We start from the raw sequence: 24,334 nt of genomic DNA, 5'->3' as shown, positions 1-24,334 counted from the left end.
TAATAGCCAAAGACATGTTTTATTGATCCCTTCCACTTTAGTTCTCTTTCTCCTGCACAGTCTTGGTTCCACGGAGCCGCCCAGTCCGACGGGCCGCGATGAGACCCACTTTACGTCCAGCAGGGGCATCTCTACGGATGGTGGAGGGTTTGCCGATGTGCTGGTGGTTACCACCTCCAAACGGATGCTCCACAGGCTAAAGACAAAGGGAGATGATGGCATTAGTGTAAGGGTGACCTCAACTTGCTCTGGGAAGGCTATAATAGGATCAAGTGTGCCCTTTGGCTACAAATCGCCATTTAGTGGTTCTACTAAAAATATTGCCCAGTAGGGGACAGCCATAAGGCACTTTAGCCCCAGGTACTCCACTCCCCATTTCTAGAATACTTACATTCATGGCCACACCCCGTACACGGGGCCAGCAGTTCCTCTTGGCCTTATACTTGTGGTAGGCACGGCCAGCCTTCAAGATAGGTTTGTCAATTCGGCCTCCCCCAGCCACTACACCTGTAGGAAAGATCACATACCTCGAGGATGTGCATCACAGGACACCACAGTTAAAACCTCCATTGGCCTTCTACTAGTTCCCTACATCTCTGCAATGATCACTTTCAAAGGACTCTCACAACCACCATATAGAAACCTTAGTTTCTATATGTGAACTACATACAGTGAACTAACACAGAAACCTCTTTCATCTCTCAAGTCAAACCACTCTCCATCAGGTTGAGGACTTAATGAGATCAGCTGCCCAGGGATTTCCAGAACATCCTTAACATCTGAGCACCCCCTCCTCAACGTGACAAAATCCCTGAACATCCTCAACACCTGAGCACCCCCTCCCCCCCAACGTGACAAAATCCCTGAACATCCTCAACATCTGAGCACCCCCTCCCCTACGTGACAAAGCCCACTGCAAACAGCCTTACTTATTTTGTGAACATAACCCTGGAATGAAAACACTGAACAGTACTCAACTTATTTTTACCTGACATTATAATCTCTGAAACTATAAAGTTAACCAACTGGATCCAAGCACAGGAAATAGAAATTGTTTAGGACCTAAGTCTAGAGCAGAAACTTCAAACCAGCAGTGAAATGTATATGCTGCCTACTCTAAGTCAATACAACTAAAGCTGTCAAAAAAAAAAAAGTCATGCCAGGTAGTTCACGCCTGTAACGCTAGTTACTCAGGAGGCTGAGATAGGAGGATTGCCGATAAAAGCCAGCCTGGGCAGGTAAGTCTGAGACTCTTATCTCCAATTAACCACTCAGAAAACCAGAAGTGGCTCTAGTGGCAGGGCGCTAGCCTTGAGCTGAAGAGCTGAGGGACAGCACCCAGGCCCAGAGTTGAAGCCCCATGACACACAAAAAAAAGAAAAAAAGTAGTCATTCAAGTTCCAGAGTCTAGTACCTCTAGACTGGTAGTGTTCAGTGTGACCTGTCTGGCACTCACCAACAACAGCTCTGTTGGCAGAAGAGATGACCTTCTTGGAGCCGGATGGCAGCTTCACACGGGTCTTCTTGGTCTCGGGATTGTGTGAAATGACAGTTGCGTAATTCCCGGAGGCCCGAGCCAGCTTGCCCCGGTCCCCAGGCTTCTCTTCCAGACAGCACACAATAGTACCCTCAGGCATGGTGCCCACGGGAAGAACATTGCCAATGTTGAGCTGGGCTGCAACAGAAGTGGTACCGAGAAGTCAAAAGCAACGTGAAACATCTCCCCAGGCAATCCCCAAAGCGGAGATGGCAGCGTCCAACGTCAAGCCCTCCAGTCTCTTTCAAGCGCTTCTATATTGATTTCTCTCTCAGGCCCAGTCGACCCACATGGATCGCCCACTTGAGGCCTCCGCCAGCAAAGGTTCCAGCGGAGCCGAAACCGAGAACGCCAAGCCGGCTCCCCACCTCTCCGCAAGGCTCACCCTTCTTGCCACAGTACACGAACTGGCCCGTGTGGATGCCCTCGGCGGCTATGAACAGCTCCGTCCGTTTCTTGAACCGGTAGGGATCGCGGAAGACCACTTTGGCGAGGGGCGCCCCGCGGCCGGGGTCGTGGATGATGTCCTGGGGAAGGCAGCAGCGTGACGGCGCGGCCGTCGGGGAGCCCCTTCCCCCGCCCGCCGGCCGGCGGTCCCCGCACCTTCACGATGCCTTTGATGTAGCCGTGCCTCTCCGCGAAGTCCACGGCGCGCAGGCGTGCGGCGCCCTTGCGGTGCTTCACGTGCGCGCGGAACACGGAGCCTGCGCCCTTCCTCTGCCCGCGGATCACACGGCCCATAGCTGCGGGTGTGAAGGCGGCCCAGCGTCAGCGCCCCGCCAACCCCAGGGCCCGGGACCGGCCCCAGGGCCCGGCACCACCACCCCGGGACGCCCCCGACTGCTGCCCGGCACGCGCCCGCGCCTTCAGAAGAGTCGCCTGGGGTGCAGGTCGGGACCCCGCTCCACGAGCGACAGCAGAGAGTGGCAGAAGGCGGCGGATGGCAGCGGATGGACACAAGGCCAAGACGCCAAGCGGCCGCTTACCTGCTTCCGAGCGCGGCCGAAAGAGGAAAGGGCGAGCCGGCGAGCCGCCTTATCTTCCGGGGCGTGGTCAGAGGCGGCGGCAGCTTCCTGCCGCAGTGCACTCCGGGATGTGTAGTTGCCTGCGCCTCCCGCTGCCCGGGCTCCCGCGCAGGCGCACTAGGGAAGGTGCCGTGGTACCCGGCGCGCAGGGCCGCGGTAGTGTGGGCAGCCGGCGCGCCCTCGTGGCTGAGGAGTCCTCTTCTGGCTGCGGCTTCGTCCGGGACACGGGAGGAGAGCTACTCCAGCCTCGAAGGCCGGGCCGGGCCTGGGTGGAATGAGGGTCCCTCTGACCACGGCGCGCCGGGGCGGCGGCAGCTGGACGGCGCCGCTTTGCGGAGCGGGAACGCGGGTCCACCGCCTGCCTTTCGGCCGCTCCCGCTCGCTGGGCCTTGGGCCCCTGCGGGGTCGGGAAGAGGCACCCAGGGGCCTGGAGGGAGGCGCCAGGGCGGGCCAGGGGAGGGGTCTCTGGTGCTGGTGTCGGCGGCGGCTTGAGCTCGGGCCCGGGCGCACGGCGCAGCCGCAGGGCCGCCGAAGGCAAGGAGTCCCCGAGGAAGGCCAGGGGCCGGGGAACGTCGGGCAGGACCGTTTTTCCAGAAGAAACTTGTAGACACCAGCCACTTTGGGCTCCCGGAGTGGCTGAATGAAGTGCGCCCTGACGAGGCCAGGCCCTGCAGACTTCACGAGAAACTCCGGCCGCCCCTCCTCCATTCTGTGTGCGCACCTGCAGTTACCGGCACGGACCTCAAGCTCTTCAATTTTTTTGTTCAAGGCTGGTGGTGCTCAATCACTTGAACCATACCTCTGGCTTTTTGCTGGTTAACTGGAGGTGAGTCTCTTGGACTCGTCTGCTGAATCCAGCTTCGAACCACGAACTTCTAATCTCAGCTTCCTTAGTATCTATAATTACACACTGGCACACCACTGTTCCTTACAGTCTAGAAGTGGCTCAGCCCTCCTGGCTGATGGTGTGACATGAAGCAGGGACTCCACAGACATGGTTCACCTGATGGAGGCGGCCAGTTGTGTGGGGGCATTCCTCTCTAGCCATGGAGCTCTTGGGCACTCGCGGTGATGGATGTCCCAGAGACCGTCTAGTGGCCAGTACTTGCTAGGCAAGCACACTACCACTTAACTCACTCCTCTTGCTTTATTTTCTTTTTTCTTTGCTAGTCATGGTACCTAACTCTGGGCCTGGGCGCTGTCCCTCAGCTCTTCAGCTCAAGGCTAGCGCTCTACCACTTGAGCCACAGCACCACTTCCAGCTTTTTCTGCTTATGTGGTGCTGAGGAATCGAACCCAGGGCCTCATGCATGCAAGGCAAGCACTCTACCACTGAGCCACCTTCCCAGCCCCTAGCTTTTTTGCTTTATTTTCAAACAAGATCTTTTCTATTTTGCCAAGGCCCTCATATACTGTGATCTTCCTGATTATGCTTTGTGCACACCTGGGATTCCAGGTGAACATTTCTGCATCCTTTTATTTTTTGGTTGAGACGGGGCTTTAGGTACATTTTGCTGGAGCTGGTCTCCAACTGTGTTCTGCTCGCACATAGCTAGGATTTACAGGCAGGAGCCATCACACCTAGCTTAAAATTGTTTTTTATAAAGTCTTCAGCCGGGCGCAGGTGGCTCACGTCTGTAATCCTAGCTACTCAGGCTGAGATCTGAGGATCACAGTTCAAAGCCAGCCTAGGCAAGAAAGTCCATGACACTCATCTCCAGTAACCCACCAGAAAACCGGAAGTGGCACTGTGGCTTAAGTGGTTGAGTGCTCACCTTGAGCTGAAGAGCTGAAGGACAGTGCCCAGGCCCAAAGTTCAAGCCCCCCACAACTGACAAAAAAAAAAGCTTCAACTCCCATTCCTGTATGGGAAGTAGGATGTTTCTCTCTTCTCCATTCCTCCTTACTTTATCCTGTTAATCTGAAGTAACTTTTAAAATGTTCTTAAAGTGATTCTTTTTTAGTACTAAGTTTTTTTAATTGGGAAAATAACGTACAGAGGGTTACAATTACATGAGCAAGGTAATGAGTACATTTCTTATCTAGCATTTTTGCCTCCTCCTTTGTTTCCCCTTCCCATCCCTACCCTCCCACCCTTAAAGTGATTCCTGTGACATACACATAATTTAGTGCCAGTAATCATGGACCTCTGTTTTGCTTGCCTTGGCTTCTGTTCCCCAACAGCTGTAGCTGCTGGAGCTAAAACTGGACCTCCATCTCTGACCCTGTACAAAAATCAATTCTAAATGGATCAAAGAGCTTAAAGACCTGAAACTTCATTATTATCTTTTCTTATTAGCTTACATTATATAAGGGAAGATTTCATGTTACATTTTCACACATTTACAATACATTCTGATCAATCTTACACCCTCTATCACTCTTCCCTTAATCCCTTACCAAAAGAACTTCCACAGATTTCATCGCTGTTTTCATAGTTGCAAACGATCTACTTCAACCATATTGCTCCTTTCATCTATCTTGTTAGCCAAACCCTCCCACTAATACAAGCCACACGTACACACGTAGAATGTTTCTCTTTCCCCATCTGCCTATTGATCAACAGTTTGTACTGAGATTCTTTGTGCTGTTTTCATATATATTTGCGTTTCAAAATTACTTTCTTTTTCCCTTCCCCATTCCACTTCCCCTAAGTAATCCCTTAGATTCACGTTCTATATATAATTATATTGGTAGATGACTTTCTGGAATATCAATTTTCTTCCCTCTGGAATATATGCCCAGTAGTAGTATTGTGAGATCATAAGGAAGATCTATTTTTATCTTTTTGGTGGTGGTGGTCATGGGGAACTCTGGGCCTGGGTGCTGTCCCTCAGCTCTTCAGCTCAAGGTTAGCACTCTACCACTTGAGCCACAGCGCCACTTCCAGCTTTTTCTAAAAGCTTATGTGGTGCTGAGAAATTGAACTCAGGGCCTCATGCATGCAAGGCAAGCACTCTATCACTGAGCCACCTTCCCAGCCCCAGGGGATATGGGATTTGAACTCTGGGCCTGGGCGCTGTCCCTCAGCTCTTCAGCTCAAGGCTAGCGCTCTACCACAAGAGCCACAGCACCACTTCCAATTTTCTGGTGATTAATTGGAGATAAGAGTCTTAAGACTTTCCTGGCTGGCTTCAAACCTCAATCCTCAGATCCCAGCCTCCTGAGTAGCTACAGGCATGAAGCTTTCATAGCTGCAGCACAGGCCCTTTCAGTCTTCATGCCTTCTAGATTTTGTTCATGCTCACCCACTTTTCTTGGAAAGAAAGTTCCTTCCTCCAACCTCCTATACTAACTCACTGAAATCTATTAGCAATTAGGAAAAACATGCCAAATAAAATTTATTTCAAAACTGGAAAAACAAAATCACACGCTTACAATCCAGACCCTCAATAGGAGCCTGCTACATAGGAGGTGGGACTTCACACCAGCTGGAATGCCTGACACATGAGGGCTCAGTCCTGCAGTCTGCGCTCACACTTCTTTTCCAGCTCTACCACTTCTTTCAAGACCAGGGCCACACTATACCGAAGTTCCTGGAACTTAGCAGTGGGGACCTCCAAGCGGTAGGCAGATCCATCTGAGAGCTTCAGCTGCATCAGCACACTTGGCTGTAGGGAACGGGCCAGGGCACTGGTGGAGATTGCCACATCCACCCGCCATCGGAAACTGGAGATGTGGGGTAGCCAGGCCCCTGGCTGCTGGGCCACCCAGTCCAGCAGGGGCCGCTGTCCCCCAAATACTACGCTGGCCAAGTCTCCAACCAGGTCTGAGGGAATGCCAAGCTCCTGGAGCTGGTCTTTGAAGATGTCTACCTTCAGGCTACTGGGGGGCAACCGGAGGGCCTGCTGGAGGAGTGTGTATGTACCTCCAAGTAGGAGACCCAGCTGTTCCTCCGGGAAGTTGGCCCTGGCACTGAGGTGCTGTACGGCTTCTCGGCAGTCCTCCCCTTGCAGGCTGCAGACTACAAGCTTCAGCAGCTTTTTGAATGTGCTTCTGTCCAGACTTTCCAGGACCCTGGTCATTGCTGCCACTTCTGGAGGCAGCTGGGGCCCCAAGAAACTGGCCTGGCCAATATGACTGTCCGCTGGGTGATGCAGGTATGGAGCTGTAGCCCCCAAGCCAGACATCCTGCTTCCTCTTCCTTGATGGGCCCAAGTGGAGCGGCCGCCTGGAGCAGGTAAAAGAGGACAAAGATTCACATCCCCAGGTGTCAAAGACCAGGAAAAAAGACTCCTAGGATCCTCACCCTCAGAATGCGGACTGAGAACTAAGTGTGAAGAATGCCAGGGAGGCGGCCGGATGAATCCCAGTGCGAGGGAGGTCTCCCAGAGGAAGTGACCTCTGCGGTGAGCGGAGAGGAGGACCAAGGAGCAGGAAAGCCCCCGAGCGTCCTCGGAGTCAGTCACACAGCAGCTGGGGCCCCGTCCCCACTCCCGCCAGCGCGAAGGACCCTCACCTCAGACAGGGCGCCGCGGCGGGGGCTGCGGGGCCGCGGACCGGGCGTCCCCGCGGCCCCTTCCGGCAGGGTGGCCCCGCTGGCTCTCCCCCGCAGGGCCCCGCCGCGCCCGGCCCTGACTCCGCGCGGAAGGGGCCGCCTCGGCGCCCAGCCCGGGACAGACCGCCGCCCTCCCCCCGCCGCCGTGCCCCGCCGCCCTCCCCGCCGCCGCCCTCCCCCCGCCGCCGTGCCCCGCCGCCCTCCCCCCGCCGCCGTGCCCCGCCGCCCTCCCCCCGCCGCCGCCGCCCTCCCCCCGCCGCCGTGCCCCGCCGCCCTCCCCCCGCCGCCGCCGCCCTCCCCCCGCCGCCGTGCCCCGCCGCCCTCCCCCCGCCGCCGCCCTCCCCCCGCCGCCGTGCCCCGCCGCCCTCCCCCCGCCGCCGTGCCCCGCCGCCCTCCCCGCCGCCGCCCTCCCCCCGCCGCCCTCCCCCCCGCCGCCGTGCCCCGCCACCCTCCCCGCCGCCGTGCCCCGCCGCCCTCCCCCCCGCCGCCGTGCCCCGCCGCCCTCCCCGCCGCCGTGCCCCGCCGCCCTCCCCGCCGCCGCCCTCCCCCCGCCGCCGTGCCCCGCCGCCCTCCCCCCCGCCGCCGCCCTCCCCCCGCCGCCGCCGCCCTCCCCCCGCCGCCGCCCTCCCCCCGCCGCCGCCGCCCTCCCCCCGCCGCCGCGCCGCGCACCTGGGGCGAGAGGGTCTCAGAGAAGCGGGGCCGGCCCCCGGAAGTGCGCGGCGACGCGCCCGGGCCCGCGCTAGGAGCCCGGGAGGCTGCCCTCTAGAGTCCGGGCGGAGCCGGAAGTGGGTCCCCTTATCGGGCACCGGGCGCCGGGCCCCGCCGCAGCGCCCAGCCCCGCCGCCTAGGACGCCTCGAGCTGTGAGCTTCGCGGTCGCCATCTCTGGAGCGCGAGCTACAGGCCTGCCAGAGGTACTCATCTCCCAGGACTGCCTAGGAAAGCAGCGCCGCAGCTCGGCGCCTGAGCCCCGGAGGCAGAGTCTGAGTCAGTGCCGGCGTGCCCAGGGTCTCGGGCCGGCCTCCCCGGCAGCTGCCCTCGCGCCCCCTGGGCTGGGCCCTCCGAGCTCTGCCTGCCCGTGGTGCTCCCCTTGGGCCTCTGTAAACCAGTCCACCAGTCACTGGCTTAGGGCCAATCTTTCTCTGGTCTGACACAATGGAACCCAACGCGAAGAATGCGCCTAACAGCTGTATTTATAATAGCCAAAGCACTACAACACAAATGCCCATCAACAGAGGACCAGATCAACATGAACCAGAATAGACCATTGTTCCCTAAAATGCAATGCTAAGAAACCAACTGGGCACTGATATCTCACACCTGTAATCCAGCTACTCAGGAGGCTGAGATTCTGAGGATCAAGGCCCAAAGCCAGCCTGGGTAGAAAAGCTCATGAGACTCTTCTATCCAGTTAACCAGCAAAAAGCCAGAAGTGGAGGTGTGGCTCAATTGGTAGAGAGCTATCTTTGAGAAACAAAAAAAAGGCAGGGAGGGGAATCCAAGACCCTGAGTTTGAGCCCAGAAACCAATGCATGCAGGTGTGTACACACGTACACACCCACACAGAGGCTTTTCCTGTGTTCTAATTTCAACAGGCTAATATTCTATCACGTTGAGCCACAGCTTCATGTGCACCCTTTTGAGGGTCAATTAAGAGTCTTGTGGAAGCCGGGCGCTGGTGGCTCACGCCTGTCATCCTAGCTACTCAGGAGGCTGAGATCTGAGGATCGCGGTTCAAAGCCAGCCCGGGCAGGAGAGAACGTGAGACTCCGATCTCCAATAAACCCCCAGAAAACCGGAAGTGGCGCTACTGTAGCTCAAGTGGTAGAGCGCTCGCCTTGGGCTGAAGAGCTGAGGGACAGCGCCCAGGCCCAGAGTTCAAGCCCCACAGCCGACAAAAAAAAAAAAAAAGTCTTGTGGACTTTTCTGCCTGGGCTTGCTTTGAACCACAATCCTCAGATCTCAGACTCCTGAGTAGCTAGAATTACAGGTATGAGCCACTGGCACCTAGATTTTCCCACAATTTTTATTTCCATGACATTGTCCCTTTTTGTTTGGGGGGGGGAGGTGTACAGTGTACGTAAGGGCTTGAACTCAGGGACTGGGCACTGTCTCTTACCTTTTTCACTCAAGTCTAACATTCTAGCACTTCAGCCATACCACCACTTTGGCTTCTTTTAGGTGATCAGTTGGAGAGAAGAGTCTCATAGATTTTCCTGCCTAGACTTACTTCAACCAGGATCCCCAGATCTCAGTCTCCTGAGTAGTTGGAATTATACGAGCAAGGGCTGGGAAGGTGGCTCAGTGGTAGAGTGCTTGCCTTGAATGTATGAGGCCCTGGATTCCATTCCTCAGCACCACATAAGCAGAAAAAGCCAGAAGTGGTGCTGTGGCTCTAGTGGTAGAGCTCTAACCTTGAGCTGAAGAGCTGAGGGACAGCATTCAGGCCCAGAGTTCAAGCCCAACAACAGACAAAAAAGAAAAAAAAAAAAGATACACTCTCTACACACTAGTGGCTCACACCTATAATCCTAGTTACTCAGAAGGCTGAGATCTGAGGATCACAGTTCAAAGCCAGCATTGGCAGGAGACTCATATCTCCAATTAATACTGGAGGTGGCACTGTGGCTTACGTGGTAGAACACTCACCTGGACAGTGTCCAGGCCCAGAGTTCAAGCCCCACAATTGACAAAAATAAAATTTTTATTTTTTCCCAGTCCTCGTGCTTGAATTCAGGGCCTGGATACTGCCCTAAGCTGCTTTTTGCTCAAGGTTATCACCCTACCACTTGTGTCACAGCGCCACTTCCAGCTTTTTCTGTTTATGTGGTGTTGAGGAATTGAACTCAGGACTTTGTTCATTCTAGTCAAGCACTATACCACTAAGCCACATTCCCATGCCCATAATAATTGTGTTTTGTTTTTCATCATGGGGCTTGAACTCTGGACCTGGGCACTGTCCCTTAGCTCTTCAACTCAAAGCTAGAGCTCTACCACTTGAGCCACAGCACCACTTCTGGTTTTCTGGTGGTTTATCGAAGAGTTTCATGGCTTTTTCTGCCCAAGCTGGCTTTGAACCGTGATCCTCAGATCTCAGCCTCTTCAATAGCTAGGATTACAGGGGTGAGCCACCAGTGCCCAGCTTCATAATAAAATTTTTAAAGATAGATTCTGAGCAAAACCTTGCTTCTCCCATCCTCAGCCTCCTCTATGGGTTGCCATTTTCAGTAGTTTGTGTACTATTGCTTATTTCAAGGTAGGAAGGCAAATATGTACATACATGTCAAACACCTCTTCTTTTTCAATTAGGAAGAAATATGTTCTGTAGAACAACTATCCCCGACTTGCTGGCCTCCTGGACGGAGCTCTTGCAATTTTCACATTGGAAGTCTGCCACCCTTGCCCACTACTATCTCTCTGTCTTTGGAGATTAAAGGCAGTCCTCCGGCTAGATGGCAGAATTTCCATAAGCCCTAAATACAGGATTCCTGCCTAGCACCAGATCATCTGTAACAGGCCCATGAAAATCCCTGAACTCCCAATGCTGACAACTCTGATGAGCAGGCAGGCTGTATTTCCTCAGTTGGCCATTGTGGAGAAATCGTCTTCGTACATGCAGCTTGGTCTGTGGAGTCCCTTTACCTGCTCAGATCATTGCAGGCAGTTGCTTTTATAGGTACCACTACAACAGCCATCATTCATGGAGGAAAAAACAACCCATCATGAGCCAGACACGTGAGGCTTATGTCTGTCATTCTAGCTACTGAGAGGATTTGAGGATTGAAGTTCAAAGCCAGGCCAGAAAGACAAATCTCAATTAATCCCCAAGTTAGGCACTAGTGGCTCAAGGCTATAATCTTAACTACTCAGGAGGCTGAGGCTAAGGGTTTGAACCCAGCCCACGCAGGAAATTCTTTGAGACTCTTATCTCTAATTAGTCACCAAAGACCTAGAAGTGGAACTGTAGTTCAAATGGTACAGCAAAAAGTATACGGACAGTGCCCAGGCCACGAGTTCAAACCCCAGGAACAGCACCATTCCCAAGGAGAAAAAAAAAGTGTGTGTGTGTGTGTGTATATATATATATATATATATATATATATATATATATATATATATATATATATATATATATGTATTCACCAATGCTTAATAAATTCTTGGTAAATAGACCCTTGTACGAACACATATGGAAGAAAAGGGGTTAACTGACTTATCTTGGATCAAGATAAACAAGATGTGAGATATATGTACATATATGCACAGAGGTGATTCTAACTACAGAATTTAGAAAAGTAAGAGTGTAAGTAATTTTAAAATACATTTTGTGGGCTGGGAAGGTGGCTCAGTGGTAGAGTGCTTGCCTTGCATGCATGAAGCCCTGGGTTCGATTCCTCAGCACCACATAAGCAAAAAGCAAAAAAAAAAAAAAAAATACATTTTGTTGTTATTTTTTCACCAGTCCTGGGGGCTTGAACTCAGGGCCTGGGCACTGTCCCTAAACCTCTCTGTGCTTAAGATAAGCATGCTACCACTTAAGCCACAGTGCCACTTCTGGCTTTTTCTGTGTATGTGGTACTGAGGAATTGAACCTAGGGCTTCATGCATGCTAGGCAAGCACTCTATCACTGAGCCATCTTCCCAGCCTTTTTTTTTTTTTTTGGGGGGGGTCCAGTTGTGGACCTGAACTCTGGGCCTGGGTGCTGTCCCTCAGCTCTTCAGCTCAAGGCCAGCACTCTACCACTTGAGCCACAGCGCCACTTCCGGCTTTTTTGTTTTCTGCTTATGTGGTGCTGAGGAATGGAACCCAGGGCCTCATGCATGCAAGGCAAGCACTCTACCACTGAGCCACCTTCCCAGCCCCAGCCCTTTTTTTGTACTCATCCTGGGGCTTGACCTCAGGATCTGGGTACTATCCCTGAGCTTTTATGCCCAAGGCTAGTGATACACCACTTTGAGCCATAGCACCATTTCCTGGAACTAATAGTCTTACAGGCCAGATGCTGGTGGGTCACACCTGTAATCCTGGGTACACATAAGGCTGAGATCTGAGGATTGCGGTTCAAAGCCAGCTAGGACAGGAAAGTCTGTTAGACTCCTGTCTCCAGTTTACCATCAGAACACTGGAAGTGGTGCTGCGGCCCAGGCCATGAGTTCAAGCTCCACAACTAAACCACCAAAAAAAAAAAAGGTGGCTCAGTGGTAGATCGCTTGCCTTGCATGCCTGTAGGCCCTGGGTTCGATTACTCAGCACCGCATAAGCAAAAAGAAAAAAGCCGAAAGTAGCGTTGTGGCTCAAGTGGTAGAGCACTAGCCTTGAGCTGAAGAGCTGAGGGACAGCGCCCAGGCCCAGAGTTCAGGCCCCACGACCAGACCAAAAAAAAAAAAGTCACAGATTTTGAACTGTGATCTCTGATCTCAGCCTCCTGTGTAGCTAATGCCTGGCTAAAATACATTTTAACTATGCATATGTCAATGAAAGCTGTTGAACTGTAATAGGGGTGGGAATCAGGCCAAAGAAAAAGCAACAGAAAAGCCTATTCTAAGCAAAGGTAATAATATGCACGTCTGAAATGTCATGGTCAAAGCCCTTGTGTAATTTGTTGATGTTGGTCCTCGGCACTTTCCCTGAGCTTTCGTGCTCAAGGCTAGTGATCTATCACTTTCAGCCACAGCTTTACTGTTTTTTAGGTGGTTATGGAGATAAGTCTTATAAACTTTCCTAGTGGCCTGGCTTCAAATCATAATCCTCAGATCTTAGCCTCCTAAGTAGCTAGGATTATAGGTGTGAGCCACTAGTACCTGGCTCCCTTGGTGTAATTTTAATAAACTGAAAAAAAAAAAGAAATTCAAATAGGTTCTGAATATAGTTGAAGCAGTTGTTTGCATGTATGAAGATAGAACATGAAAACTACTGAAATTATTTAAAGGTGGGGGGGAATAATGGGCATGAGACGGACTGGAAAATATTTATGTTTATGTGACATTATCACAATAAAATGAAATCCTCCTTGTACAACTACTGAATGATTTTTTTTTTTCTTTTAACCTAGATGCCAGTGGATCATTCCTATAACCCTAGTTATCCAGGAGGCTGAAAACCCATAGTTCAAAAGGTAGCCCACGGGAAGGTGGCTTAGTGGTAGAGTGCTTGCCTAGCATGCATGAAGCCCTAGGTTCAATTCCTCAGTACCACATAAACAGAAAAGCCAGAAGTGGCCCTGTGGCTCAAGTGGTAAAGTGCTAGCTAGCCTTGAGCAAAACAAGCACAGGCCCTGAGTTCAAGAAAAGTGCCCAGGCCCTGAGTTCAAGCCCCAGGACTGGCAAAAAAAACAGGTAGCTAGGCAGAAAAGTCTGTGAGACTCTATCTCCAATGACCCAGCAAGAGACAGGAGGTATAACTCAATGGTAAGAATGCTATCAATGAGAGAAAAAGGCAAGACCCCATGACCCTGAGTTCGAAACCTGCTATCAAGACACACACAAAAAGGTATCAAGAGCTGGGAAGGTGGCTCAGTGGTAGAGTGCTTGCCTTGCATGCATGAGGCCCTGGGTTCAATTCCTCAGCACACATAAGCAGGAAAATTAAAAAAAATAAAAATAAAAAGGTATCAAGTGAAACAAGTAAACACTACACATTGCACTTCCAAACCTCTATTGTAAATAACTCCTTATTGTTTTTTTCCCTTTTGTTGTTGTTAGTTGTGGGGTTGGAAGTCTGGGACTGGGCGCTGTCCCTGAGCTCTTTTTCCTCAAGGCTAGCGCTCTACCCTTTGAGCCACAGCTCCACCTCCATTCTTTGTGTGTGTGGGGGGGGGGGTCTTTTTTTTTTTTTGGTATAGAGGATCAAACCCAGGACACTGCACTTGCTAGGCAATCACTTTGCCACTGAGCTACATCCCAGCACCTTTTCCCTATTTTTTTTTTTTTTTTTTTTTGTCGGTCGTGGGGCTTGAACTCTGGGCCTGGGCGCTGTCCTTGCACTCTTCAGCTCAAGGTGAGTGCTCTACCGCTTAAGCCACAGTGCCACTTCCGGTTTTCTAGTGGTTTATTGGAGATAAGAGTCTTACAGATGTTCCTGCCAGGGCAGGCTTTGAACCATGATTCTCAGATCTCAGCCTCTTGAGTAGCTAGGATTATAGGTATGAGCCACTGGTGCCCGGCTCTTTTCCCTTTCTTAACAGAACTTGAATTTGAACTCGGGGCTCATGCCTGCTTAGCAGACAGCATATCACTTGAGCCATGTCCCAGCACTATAATTTCTCTATCAGTGAAGTCATTTTGAACAGCTGATCCCAAGGCAATTATTCTGGGTGATATAACCTGATGTCTAACAGGGCTCATAGGAACTTCCTCATGCCTGCCCATCAATTTCAGGGCCTAGTTCTGCAAACTCCAAATATAGGTTGTTTCTTGGCTTTACCAACAAGTCAATGTCAAACACTGCAGCAATAACCATACATTTTTAAATAAAGTCAGATATTCCTTTTCTTAGAATAATTCTAAATCTTTCCCAACATTCTTTTTTGTGTATGTGTTGGCCATGTCCCTGAGCTTCTTTTGCTCAAAGCTACTGCTCTACTTCTTGAGCCACAGTGCCACTTCCAGCTTTTTCTCAGTAGTTTATTGGAGATAACACTCTCCCAGATCTTTCTGTCCAGGCTGGCTTCAAATCACAATCTTCAGATCTCAGCCTCTTTAGTAGCTAGTTACAGGTGTGAGCCACCAGCACCCAGCTTTATCCCAACATTCTTATTTCTTTTTTCCTTTGTGCTGGTCCTGGGGCTTAAACTCAGGCCCTGAGCTTATCTGTTCAAGGCTGGAACTCTACCACTTGATACACAGCTAACTCACAACTTTTTGGTGGTTAATTCCAGACTAATGGCTTTTCCTGCCCAAACTGATCCTCAGATCTCAGCCTGAGTAGCTAGGATTATAGACATGAGTCACTGGTGCCCAGCCATTCTTAGTTCTTATAAATGATCTCATATAAAATATTAAGGCTGCAGACTTATATTGATATAGGTGAATGGTTTATTCCATGTGAATTTTCTGGTGCTGAGTAAGCCTTGAGCTCCGATTGAAAGCTTTGCCACAGTCATTACATTTGTAAGGCTTCTCTCCAGTGTGAATTCTCTGATGTATAATGAGATGTGAACGCCACCTGAAGATTTTCTCACAGTCATCACATTGGTGCACTTTCTTTACAGTGTTGACTTTTTTACGGCTCACAAAGGTGGACCCTTCCAGAGTGTTCCCAAATTCATAGTACCACTGGGCTCTAGTGTGGATTCTCTGGTGTTCAATGAGGTATGAGCTTCGGCTAAAAGCCTTTCCACATTCACTACACTCATAGGGCTTCACTCCAGCATGAATGATCTGGTGTTGGAAAAGAGTTGAGTTTTGACTAAAGGCTTTCCCACATTCACTACACTTGTAAGGTCTCTCCCCAGTGTGAACCCTCTGGTGGATAGTGAGCTGTGTGCTCATACTGAAAGCTTTCCCACATTGGAGGCATTCATATGGCTTCTCTCCTTTATGGATCCTCTGATGGTAAATGAGGCTGGAACTCTGGCTGAAAGCTTTCCCACAGTCACTGCACACATACGGTTTCTCTCCAGTGTGAATTCGCTGATGTTGAATAAGGTGTGAGCCCTGGACAAAGCCTTTCCCACACTCATCACACTTAAATGGTTTTTCTCCAGTGTGAGTTCTCTGGTGGCGAATCAGCCTTGAGCTACAACCAAAAGCCTTTGTGCACTTGTTGCATTTATAAGGTTTCTCTCCAGTGTGAATCAGTTGATGCTGACTCAGGCGGGAGATCCACCTGAAAGCTTTCCCACACTCCCCACACTTGAAAGGCTTCTCTACATGACTTCTCTGATGTGCAAGAAAGCCTGGACTTTCTGAATCGCTTGTTATTTGCAATTTCTCCCCAGCATGCATCCTCTGATGCTGGGTGAGAGTTGAGCTCTGGCTAAAGGCTTTGCCACACTCTTGGCACGGGTAAGGTCTCTCTCCAGTGTGAATTCTCTGGTGTCGAACCAGCTGTGACTGCTGGCTGAAGGCTTTCCCACAGTCTCGACAACTGTAGGGCCTCTCTCCAGTGTGAATTCTCTGGTGATGGATAAGGCTTGAGCTCTGCCCAAAGGCTTTCCCACATTCCTCACACCTGTAGGGCTTCTCTCCAGTATGAATTCTTTGATGCTGAATAAGTTTTGAGCTTAGGCGGAAGGCTTTTCCACACTCAACACACTTAAATGGTTTCTCTCCAGTGTGTATTCTCTGATGCTGACTGAGCTGGGAGCACAGCCTGAAGACTTTCCCACAATCCTCACACTCATACGGCTTCTCCCCATTGCAGTTACTTGAACAGTTACTCTGTAGGCAGTCAGATAATCTCTCGTAGCATCCTTGACATCTGTTAGGTTTCTCCTGCATGGCTACTTCCCACTGTGAAGCCGGATCTGAAGTAGGTCTGAAACATCTGCCACACACTTCACATCTCTGTGGTGTCCCTTCCACACTGTCTCTCTGTTGTTCATTAAGCTGATAACTCAGAAGGGTCTTTGAAGCCACAGTCTCCTTAGGTAAACAGTGCCTCTGGGAGAGGCAGCCCTTCACTCTCAGCCTATGGCTGCATGGATGACTCCCTAACCAGACCTGAGAACTAGAAGAGTCCCCACAGCCAGGACTTTGTGGTTTGAGAATGCTCATGTCTGCACAGGCCTGCTCACCGTCAGTCCTACTGGCAGAGTCTGAAATAAAATAAAAATGGTTCTTATGTCTGGAGCTCAGAGAAAGGACAAAGATTACAGCTATCATGGTTAGCACTTCTAGCATGGGTTGAACTGAACATTGTGACACAGCCCCAGTAGAAATGTGCTACAAAGGCTGGATGCTGTTGGCTTACGCCTGTAATCCTAGCAACTCAGGAGGCTGAGATCTGAGGATCACAGTTCAAAGCCAGCCCAGGCAGGAAAGTCCGTGAGACACTTACCTCCAATAAACCACTCAGAAAACAAGCGGCCCAGTGGTTCAAGTGGTAGAGGACTAGCCTTGGGCTGAAGAGCTGAGGGACAGTGGCCAGGCCCAGAGTTCAAGCCCCACAACCAACAAAAACAAAACAAAAAAAGAAATGTGCTACAAAGAAATACTGGGGGAGGGGCTGGGAATGTGGCTCAGTGGTAGAGTGCTTGCTTAACATGCATGAGGCCTTGGGTTCAATTCCTTAGTACCACATACACAGAAAAGGCCAGGAATGGCTCTGTGGCTCAAGTGAGGGAGCACTAGCCTTGAGCAAAAGCAGCTCAGGGACAGTGCCCAGGGAAGAAGACGAAGACAAAGAAGAGGAGGAGGGGGAGGGTGGGAAGGGGGAGGGAGAAGAAGGGGGAGGGGAGGAAGAGGAAATAATACTGGAAGAAGAAGAAGAAGAAATAATAATACTGGAAGAAGAAGAAGAAATAATAATACTGGAAGGAGAAGAAGGTGGAGGAGGAGGAGGAGCAGACGCAGAAGCAGAAGAAGAAAAAAATAATACTGGAAGAAGACACCATAATTTATTTTTCTTTGTTTATGCCAGTCCTGGGGCTTGAACTCAAGGCCTAGGTATTGTCCCTCAGCTTTGTTGTTCTACACTAGCACTAGCACTCCACCACTTGAGCGATAGCTCTACCTCTGGCTTTTTGGTACTTAATTGGAGATAAGAATCTTACTGACCTTTCTGACTGGGCTGACTTGGAACTGCGATCTCAGCCTCCTGAGTAGCTAGGATTACAGGCGTGAGCTATATAGCCCAGGTTGGCCTTCACATGGAGCTGGGCCCTGAAGACTTCTGGCCACTATAGATGAGAGCTTTTGTTGTTTTTCTTTCTTTCGTTTTTTGTGGAGGTGGTGGTAATGGCCAGGACAGCGTTGTTTTTGTTTTTGTTTTATTGTGAAAATACTGTACAGAGGGGTTACAATCACATGGGCAAGATAATGAGTACATTTCTTATCAAGCATTGTAGCCTCCTCCTTTGTTTCCCCTTCCCATCCCCTCCTCCCCCCACCCCCCCTCCATAGGACAGCCTTTTGATATACCCTAAGCTGGCCTTACACTTGAAATCCTCTTTCCTCAACCTCCAAAATGAATTATAAGTATGTACAACTAAGCCAGCTTATTTGCTGTTTTTGTTCACTTGGATTGTGCTGCTGAGGCAGGGTAGATAAGAAAAAGTGAAATATGGGAAAAAGCAGAAATTTAGGAATAACACTGTATTAATAAATAGCTTGGTTTTTGTTTTGTTTTTGTTTTTGTCTGTCATGGGGCTTGAATTCTGGGCCTGGGTGCTGTCCCTGAGCTTCTTCAGCTCAAGACAAGCCCTCTAACACTTGAGCCACAGCACTACTTGCAGTTTTCTGGTGGATACTTGGAGATAAGTCTTGTAGCCTTTCCTGCCTGTACTAGCTTCAAACCTTGATCATCAGCTGTCTGCCTCCTGAGTAGCTAGGATTACATGCATGAGCCACTGGCACCTGGTAAGTAGCTTGTTAAAAACATATAAACACTATTTTTCATTTAAACCTTGCATTGCTCATAAACTGCAATGTTTAGTAAAAAAGGAAATAGAGAAGCTCTCTACCTCTGACCATGTCTGCTACCACAATAACTGGTATGCTCTAATCTGAGCAAGGACATATTAAAGAAACAAACTTATCTTGAGAAATGACTCCTCTTGACACCAAAATATTTAAGGGAGAAACTTATCGTGGGGATGGACCCCTGTCTTGGTGGAGCATATGACAGAAGCCATCCTTGCTTGAAGGGATGTCCAAACATCAATGAGCTAAGTTTAATGAGCAGGCCAACCTCAAATTCTCTGAAGAAACAGTGTAACAACTAAAAATATACTAGGTGTCAGATCAAGAGGGAACACTTAGTGGCGGGTGGCTCATGCCTGTAATCCTAGCTACTCAGGAGGCTGAGATCTGAGGATCAAGGTTCAAAGCCAGCTTGGACAGGAAAGTTCATGTGACTCTTATCTCTAATTAACCATCAAAAAGCCTGAAGTGGGACTGTGGCTCAAGTGATAAAGCTCTAGCCTTGAACAAAAACACTCAAAGAGACAGCACCCAGGCCCTGCGTTCAAGCCCCAGTACAGTCACACAAATACACATACTGACATATACCAAAAAAAAAAAAAAAGGGGGGGGGAGCAGGGGAACATTTAAGGTAAATTTGAGCCAGACCTTTTCACTATAACACATGAAACACTGACTGCACCGATTATCAGGTGTGCTCACACTCATGTTTGTGTGTACTCTTTATCTTTCCTTATTTTGCTTTACTAATAAACTTTTGGTCTAGGTGTGTCTCAAACTTTTTTTTTTGGTCTGTCATGGGGCTTGAACTCACATCATGGGCACTGTCCCTGAGCTTTTCTGCTCAAGGCTAGCACCCTACCACATTGAGCCACAGCTCCACTTCTGGTTTTCTAGTGGTTAATTATAGATAACAGTCTCATGAACTTTCCAGCCCAGGTTTGGCTTAGATGTGATCCTCAGCCCTCAGCCTCCTGAGTAGCTAGAATTACAGGCAAAAGCCACCAGCACTGGCTCCTCAATAATAATAATACTGGATCTACAAATTTGTGCTTTTGCTATGTAAAAATATTAGTAAAATTAGAAACTGGGCAAAATATGCTGCTATGTCAAAACCATCTGTTTGCCGGGCGCTGGTGGCTCACGCCTGTAATCCTAGCTACTCAGGAGGCTGAGATCTGAGGATCGCGGTTCAAAGCCAGCCCGGGCAGGAGAGACCGTGAGACTCCGATCTCCAATAAACCACCAGAAAACTGGAAGTGGCGCTGTAGCTCAAGTGGTAGAGCGCTCGCCTTGAGCTGAAGAGCTGAGGGACAGCGCCCAGGCCCAGAGTTCAAGCCCCACGACCGACAAAAAAAAAAAAAAAAAAAACATCTGTTTTACTGAATATATGTATTTTGGGTCCTTGCTATGTGGCTTTGTAGCATCAGATTTGTCTGTTCATTTCCACTGTAGCCAAGTGTAGCCACTGGTATTCAATCCAGTTTCATACCGCTTTGAGACCCTACCTATGATTCCTTCTTTCCAACAGTATCTGAGCCTACCTGTCTGAGAAGTCTGTGGTGTTTCTGTTCCTTCTGTTCTCTGTAAATCGAGGACCCATGGATCCTGCCCCTTCTCCAGTCGGGAAATCAGCTCAGGTTTGAAGACCAGGAATCCTGCTGAGACGGCAGCAGAGAAAGAGAAGCTGGAGAATGGCTAGGATTCAGCTTCCCCTGGTTTTCAGGCATGAAGGACACAGGCTGTTACACAGGAAGAGCCTCTGCAGAGAGGTGAGGATCAGAACACATGGCATCCCCATTGTCCAGATCCATCCAGCCCGAGGCTGGACAGCTAGGCACCTTGATTCCCACAATCTCAAGGAGACATTGTCACAAGAGTCTGCAAATGTGGCTTAGTGGTAGAGTTCTTGCCTTGCATGCATGAAGCCCTGGGTTCAATTCCTCAGTACCACATACACAGAAAAAGCCAGAAGTGGCACTGTGGCTCAAATAGAATGCTAGCCTTGAGCTGAAGAGTTGAGGGACAGCGCCCAGGCCCAGAGTCCAGGCCCCACAATGGGCAAAAAAAAAAGAAAAGAAATGGACAAATAAAGCAGATTTCTGATTAGAAATCTATAAGGCCCAGTACTCACACATGGCCTCCTAGCCTCAAGTTCCTGTGCAAAATACCATCTGGCAGAATGTAGACCCATGGACCATCTGTCCCATGCTACAGAGTGGCTCCATACCCTGTAATAAAAGGTTATCCAATCCAGGATCAAAGTTCTGGAGTCTGAAACTTCCCTGACTTCCTACCATGAGGGAGGCAGGCAGAAAGGTCATAAAGTCTACAGTAACAGGCTCAAGCTTTTGTAGGCAGAACCCACCTATAGAAAAACCATTCTCTTTTAAACAATGAGATGATAACAATTTTTTTTCATTGAAGACAGGTTTTAAATTTTTTATTCATTTAAACTATTAGCTCCAGGGCTTAACAGAGTATTGATTGGCATATAAACATTATAAATAACAATAAAGCTATAGGTAGAAATAATAAACATTAAAACTTGTAACTTATTATCATAAAAATAAATATTCTTGTGATAATTTATGAGCTCTTTACCTCAACAGCTCTAATTACGATAAATAGGTATTGATTAATAGAACTGAGGTCGCTACAATTTACTTTGAACATGCCAACCAGGACATGCTTGTAAATGCTAGGTTGATCTTTCTTTAAGCAATGTATTGTGCTAGCTAAAATGAAATAAGCATACAATAAAAAGTAGGAAAAATAAAACATTCTCTTGAAGTGTGGACAGTACAACGAAACATTCTTGTACTGGGCACTGAAGGGAGTCATGGACCTAACAAAGAATATAAACCCAACCCAATGACACTCAGAACACATGAACTAAACCAAAAGGCAGTTTAGAAATGACTAGCTACTTAGAAACTAAATAATGAAAAAATCTCATTCCCTCTATCACTGTCCCTTTCCCCTTTCCTAAACCAATTTCAATAGGTTTCAATATTCTATTTTGTTTTTTCAGTTGGTTGTGGGGCTTGAAGTCAGGGTCTGGATGCTGTCTGATCTTTTTCCCTCAAAGCTAGTGCTCTCCCACTTTGAGCCACAGTGCCACTCTGATTTTCTGGTGGTTAGGACTTTTCTGCCTGAACTGGCTTCCAACCACCATCCTCTCTCCTCAAATCTCAGCCTCCTGAATAGCTAGGATTACAAGCACAAGCCACTGGTACGTGGCTTGTGTTTTTTTGGTTTTGCTTTTATTTTTTTTTTTTTGGGGGGGGTGTGGGGGTGTGGGTTTTGTACTGAGGATCAAACCTGAAGCATTGCACTTGCTAGGCAAGTGCTTTGCCATTGAGCTATATCTCAGCCTCACTATTCTATTTTTTTTTTGGGGGGGGGGGGGCTGGTCGTGGGGCCTGAACTCTGAGCCTGGGAGCTGTCCCTCAGCTCTTCAGCTCAAGGCTAGTGCTCTACCACTTGAGCCACAGCGCCACTTCCAGCTTTTTTTCCCCTGCTTATGTGGTGCTGAGGCATGAACCCAGGGCCTCATGCATGCAAGGCAATTGCTCTACCACTGAGCCACCTTCCCAGCCCCTCACTATTCTATTTTCATACATGCAAACAATCTACATCAATCATATTCATCCTCTTTTCCACAAACTAATCACTTAAGGAAAACAGATATTTTTCCAGCTTCCAGAAGTCCACTTAGCCAGAGGCTGTCATACGGGAGTCCTGATACTCTCACAGGTTCAAGACCCAGTTAGCCCACAGAGGTCTGAGCCCTCAGCTTCCACATTCCTTGCTTCTAAGGGAAGCCTGGCAGGGTGGCTGGGAGTCACACAGTGCAGCCTTACCTAGCCCAGCCACACTGCTGTGGTTCTCCAGCATCACTTCCCTGTAGAGCGCCCTCTGGCCAGAATCCAAACACTGCCACTCCTCCCGAGAGAAGTGCACAGCCACATCGCCAAATGTCACAGCCTCCTGAAAGGATACAAACCAGCACTCCATGGATCTCTGGGTTCCAGTCTCCATGGTATTGCATCATGTCTATTTCATGGAGGTCATCACAGGACTAGGCAAAAGTCACCTAGATCCTTTCAATCTAAAATCCTGAGGAGAGGAGGACCTCAAACCATGGTGACTTTACAATCAGAGATAGGCTCACGGCCTTGGGAAGGAGAGCAAAGGGGCTGGCCTGACCCTGGCAGTGGCCACAGTGAGTGCTAAGGCTGGGTCTGAGTCCAGGCTCAGTAAAGATTCCCCAAGTAGGAGGTGGAGGCTTCATAAGACAAGTGAGGGAATGGAGACAGCCAGACGTCCTACCATGAGGCTTGTTGGGTAGGCGTCCATTCCTTCTGGTTCCGATACCTGCTGGAAATCACAGAAGATTCAGAGGTCAGGTGCTAGCAGCCTCCTAAATTCTAGGGCAGTCAAGGCAAGTATGGTGTCCCTGCTCCTTTACCTCCAACTGTAGTAGGGACCTGGGGCTGGGTGGAGGCAGCCCTGAACCTGAGTGTTTGTCCCATGAAACGTCATTTATCTTTCTGTGCTGAGTGTGTACTTAGGTAGCACTGGAGAGGCAATAATGAATGCATGAGTACCCTGTGTCTATGAGGCATCTGATGGAAGTGATAATCACAGAAACACACAACTATGACAGTGCTGATGTAAGTACAGGAAACTATGACCCCACTTCATGGTGAAAACTCTGGCTAAGTCTGGGCCAAAGGCATGATGGTGGGGAAGGCACCCCACCACATGAAGAACAAGTCCAAGACCTGAGGTAGACTGAAATGGTACTGAGTTACCAGTGTGTAGCCACAGGCAGTAAAATTAGTAGGGAGGTACTCTCCAGTAGACAGGAGCCAGAAGAAAGGATGGCAGGAAAGTGGTCACCAGGGCTGGGAAGGTGGCTCAGTGGTAGAGCGCTAGCCTTGAGATGAAGAGCTGAAGGACAGCGCCCAGGCCCAGAGTTCAGGCCCCACAACCGATGAAAAAGAAAAACAAGAAAAAGAAAAAAAAGAAAGAAAAAGAGAGAAAGAGAGAGGGAGGTTACCCGATGCAATACCCTACCTGCTCTCCAGCAGGTAAACTCCAGGGCAGGTCACTAGGATGGCACCAGCCTCAGAACAGCACAGGAGCCGGGCGCCGGTGGCTCACGCCGGTCATCCCAGCTACTCAGGAGGCTGAGACCTGAGGATCGCGGTTCAGAGCCAGCCCGGGCAGGAAAGTCCGTGAGACTCAGATCCCCAATAAAGCAGTGCAAAACCGGAAGCGGCGCTGTGGCTCACGCGGTGGAGCGCTCGCTGGAGCTGACGAGCCGAGGGGCGGCGCCCAGGCCCCGAGTTCAAGCCCCACGACCGACCCCAAGAAACAAAAAAGGAGCAGAGGCGCCGCGGCCGCAGACCCAGGCCGGCCTCGGGCCGGGGATCGGGCCGGGAGGACGGCCACTGGGTCTCGCCTCACTCCGGAGGGCACCGGAACGAGCGGGCGGCCCGGGAAGGGCTGCGCGGCCCCGCCCCGCCCGCGCCTCCCGCCGACCCTGGACAGGCCGGCGGCCCCTCCGCCGGAGAGCGAGGAGCCCGCGGCCCGCGCCCGCCCGCCCGCCCCGCCGGCTCACCTCCCCGGGGCGGGCCTGGGGACCGCGGCCTTCTAGCCCACCGGCGCCCCGCAGACTTCCG

At 50.2% G+C, this 24,334-nt stretch overlaps 3 protein-coding genes across 13 annotated transcripts; all 3 read right to left on the bottom strand.

Annotated features, from left to right (window-relative positions):
• LOC138806117 (large ribosomal subunit protein uL2) lies at window positions 1-2,595 on the bottom strand. Its single transcript, XM_069991691.1, has 6 exons — window positions 2,524-2,595; window positions 2,141-2,280; window positions 1,923-2,064; window positions 1,457-1,675; window positions 392-507; window positions 1-196 (listed from the first exon to the last, which is right to left on the bottom strand). The coding sequence occupies exons 2-6, from the start codon at window positions 2,276-2,278 to the stop codon at window positions 38-40; spliced, it is 774 nt and encodes a 257-aa protein (XP_069847792.1). The 5' UTR covers window positions 2,279-2,280; window positions 2,524-2,595; the 3' UTR covers window positions 1-37.
• A 3,283-nt stretch (window positions 2,596-5,878) lies between these two features.
• Window positions 5,879-7,828, bottom strand: LOC138806118 (COMM domain-containing protein 5-like). Of its 3 annotated transcripts, none has more exons than XM_069991692.1 (2): window positions 7,730-7,828; window positions 5,879-6,733 (listed from the first exon to the last, which is right to left on the bottom strand). In XM_069991692.1, exon 2 carries the CDS (start codon window positions 6,690-6,692, stop codon window positions 6,018-6,020), a length of 675 nt encoding a protein of 224 aa, XP_069847793.1. In that variant the 5' UTR covers window positions 6,693-6,733; window positions 7,730-7,828; the 3' UTR covers window positions 5,879-6,017. The 3 variants fall into 3 exon arrangements, with proteins under 3 accessions (XP_069847793.1, XP_069847794.1, XP_069847795.1); XM_069991693.1 differs by lacking the exon at window positions 7,730-7,828 and adding an exon at window positions 7,022-7,197; XM_069991694.1 differs by lacking the exon at window positions 7,730-7,828 and adding an exon at window positions 6,812-6,971.
• A 5,190-nt stretch (window positions 7,829-13,018) lies between these two features.
• Window positions 13,019-24,334, bottom strand: LOC138806114 (zinc finger protein 7-like). Of its 9 annotated transcripts, none has more exons than XM_069991674.1 (5): window positions 24,274-24,334; window positions 23,727-23,846; window positions 22,508-23,024; window positions 20,186-20,302; window positions 13,019-16,816 (listed from the first exon to the last, which is right to left on the bottom strand). In XM_069991674.1, exons 3-5 carry the CDS (start codon window positions 22,683-22,685, stop codon window positions 15,093-15,095), a joined length of 2,019 nt encoding a protein of 672 aa, XP_069847775.1. In that variant the 5' UTR covers window positions 22,686-23,024; window positions 23,727-23,846; window positions 24,274-24,334; the 3' UTR covers window positions 13,019-15,092. The 9 variants fall into 9 exon arrangements, with proteins under 9 accessions (XP_069847775.1, XP_069847778.1, XP_069847779.1 ...); XM_069991677.1 differs by lacking the exon at window positions 24,274-24,334 and having other exon boundaries at window positions 22,508-22,634; window positions 22,977-23,024; window positions 23,727-24,234; XM_069991678.1 differs by lacking the exon at window positions 24,274-24,334 and having other exon boundaries at window positions 22,508-22,634; window positions 22,977-23,021; window positions 23,727-24,234.

This window comes from Dipodomys merriami, unplaced genomic scaffold, assembly GCF_024711535.1.
Source record: "Dipodomys merriami isolate MVZ:Mamm:240054 unplaced genomic scaffold, mDipMer1.0.p SCAF_4, whole genome shotgun sequence".
Lineage (NCBI taxonomy): Eukaryota > Metazoa > Chordata > Mammalia > Rodentia > Heteromyidae > Dipodomys > Dipodomys merriami.
Note: the sequence above shows the minus strand (reverse complement) of the source record. Positions and strands in the feature narration are given on the sequence as shown.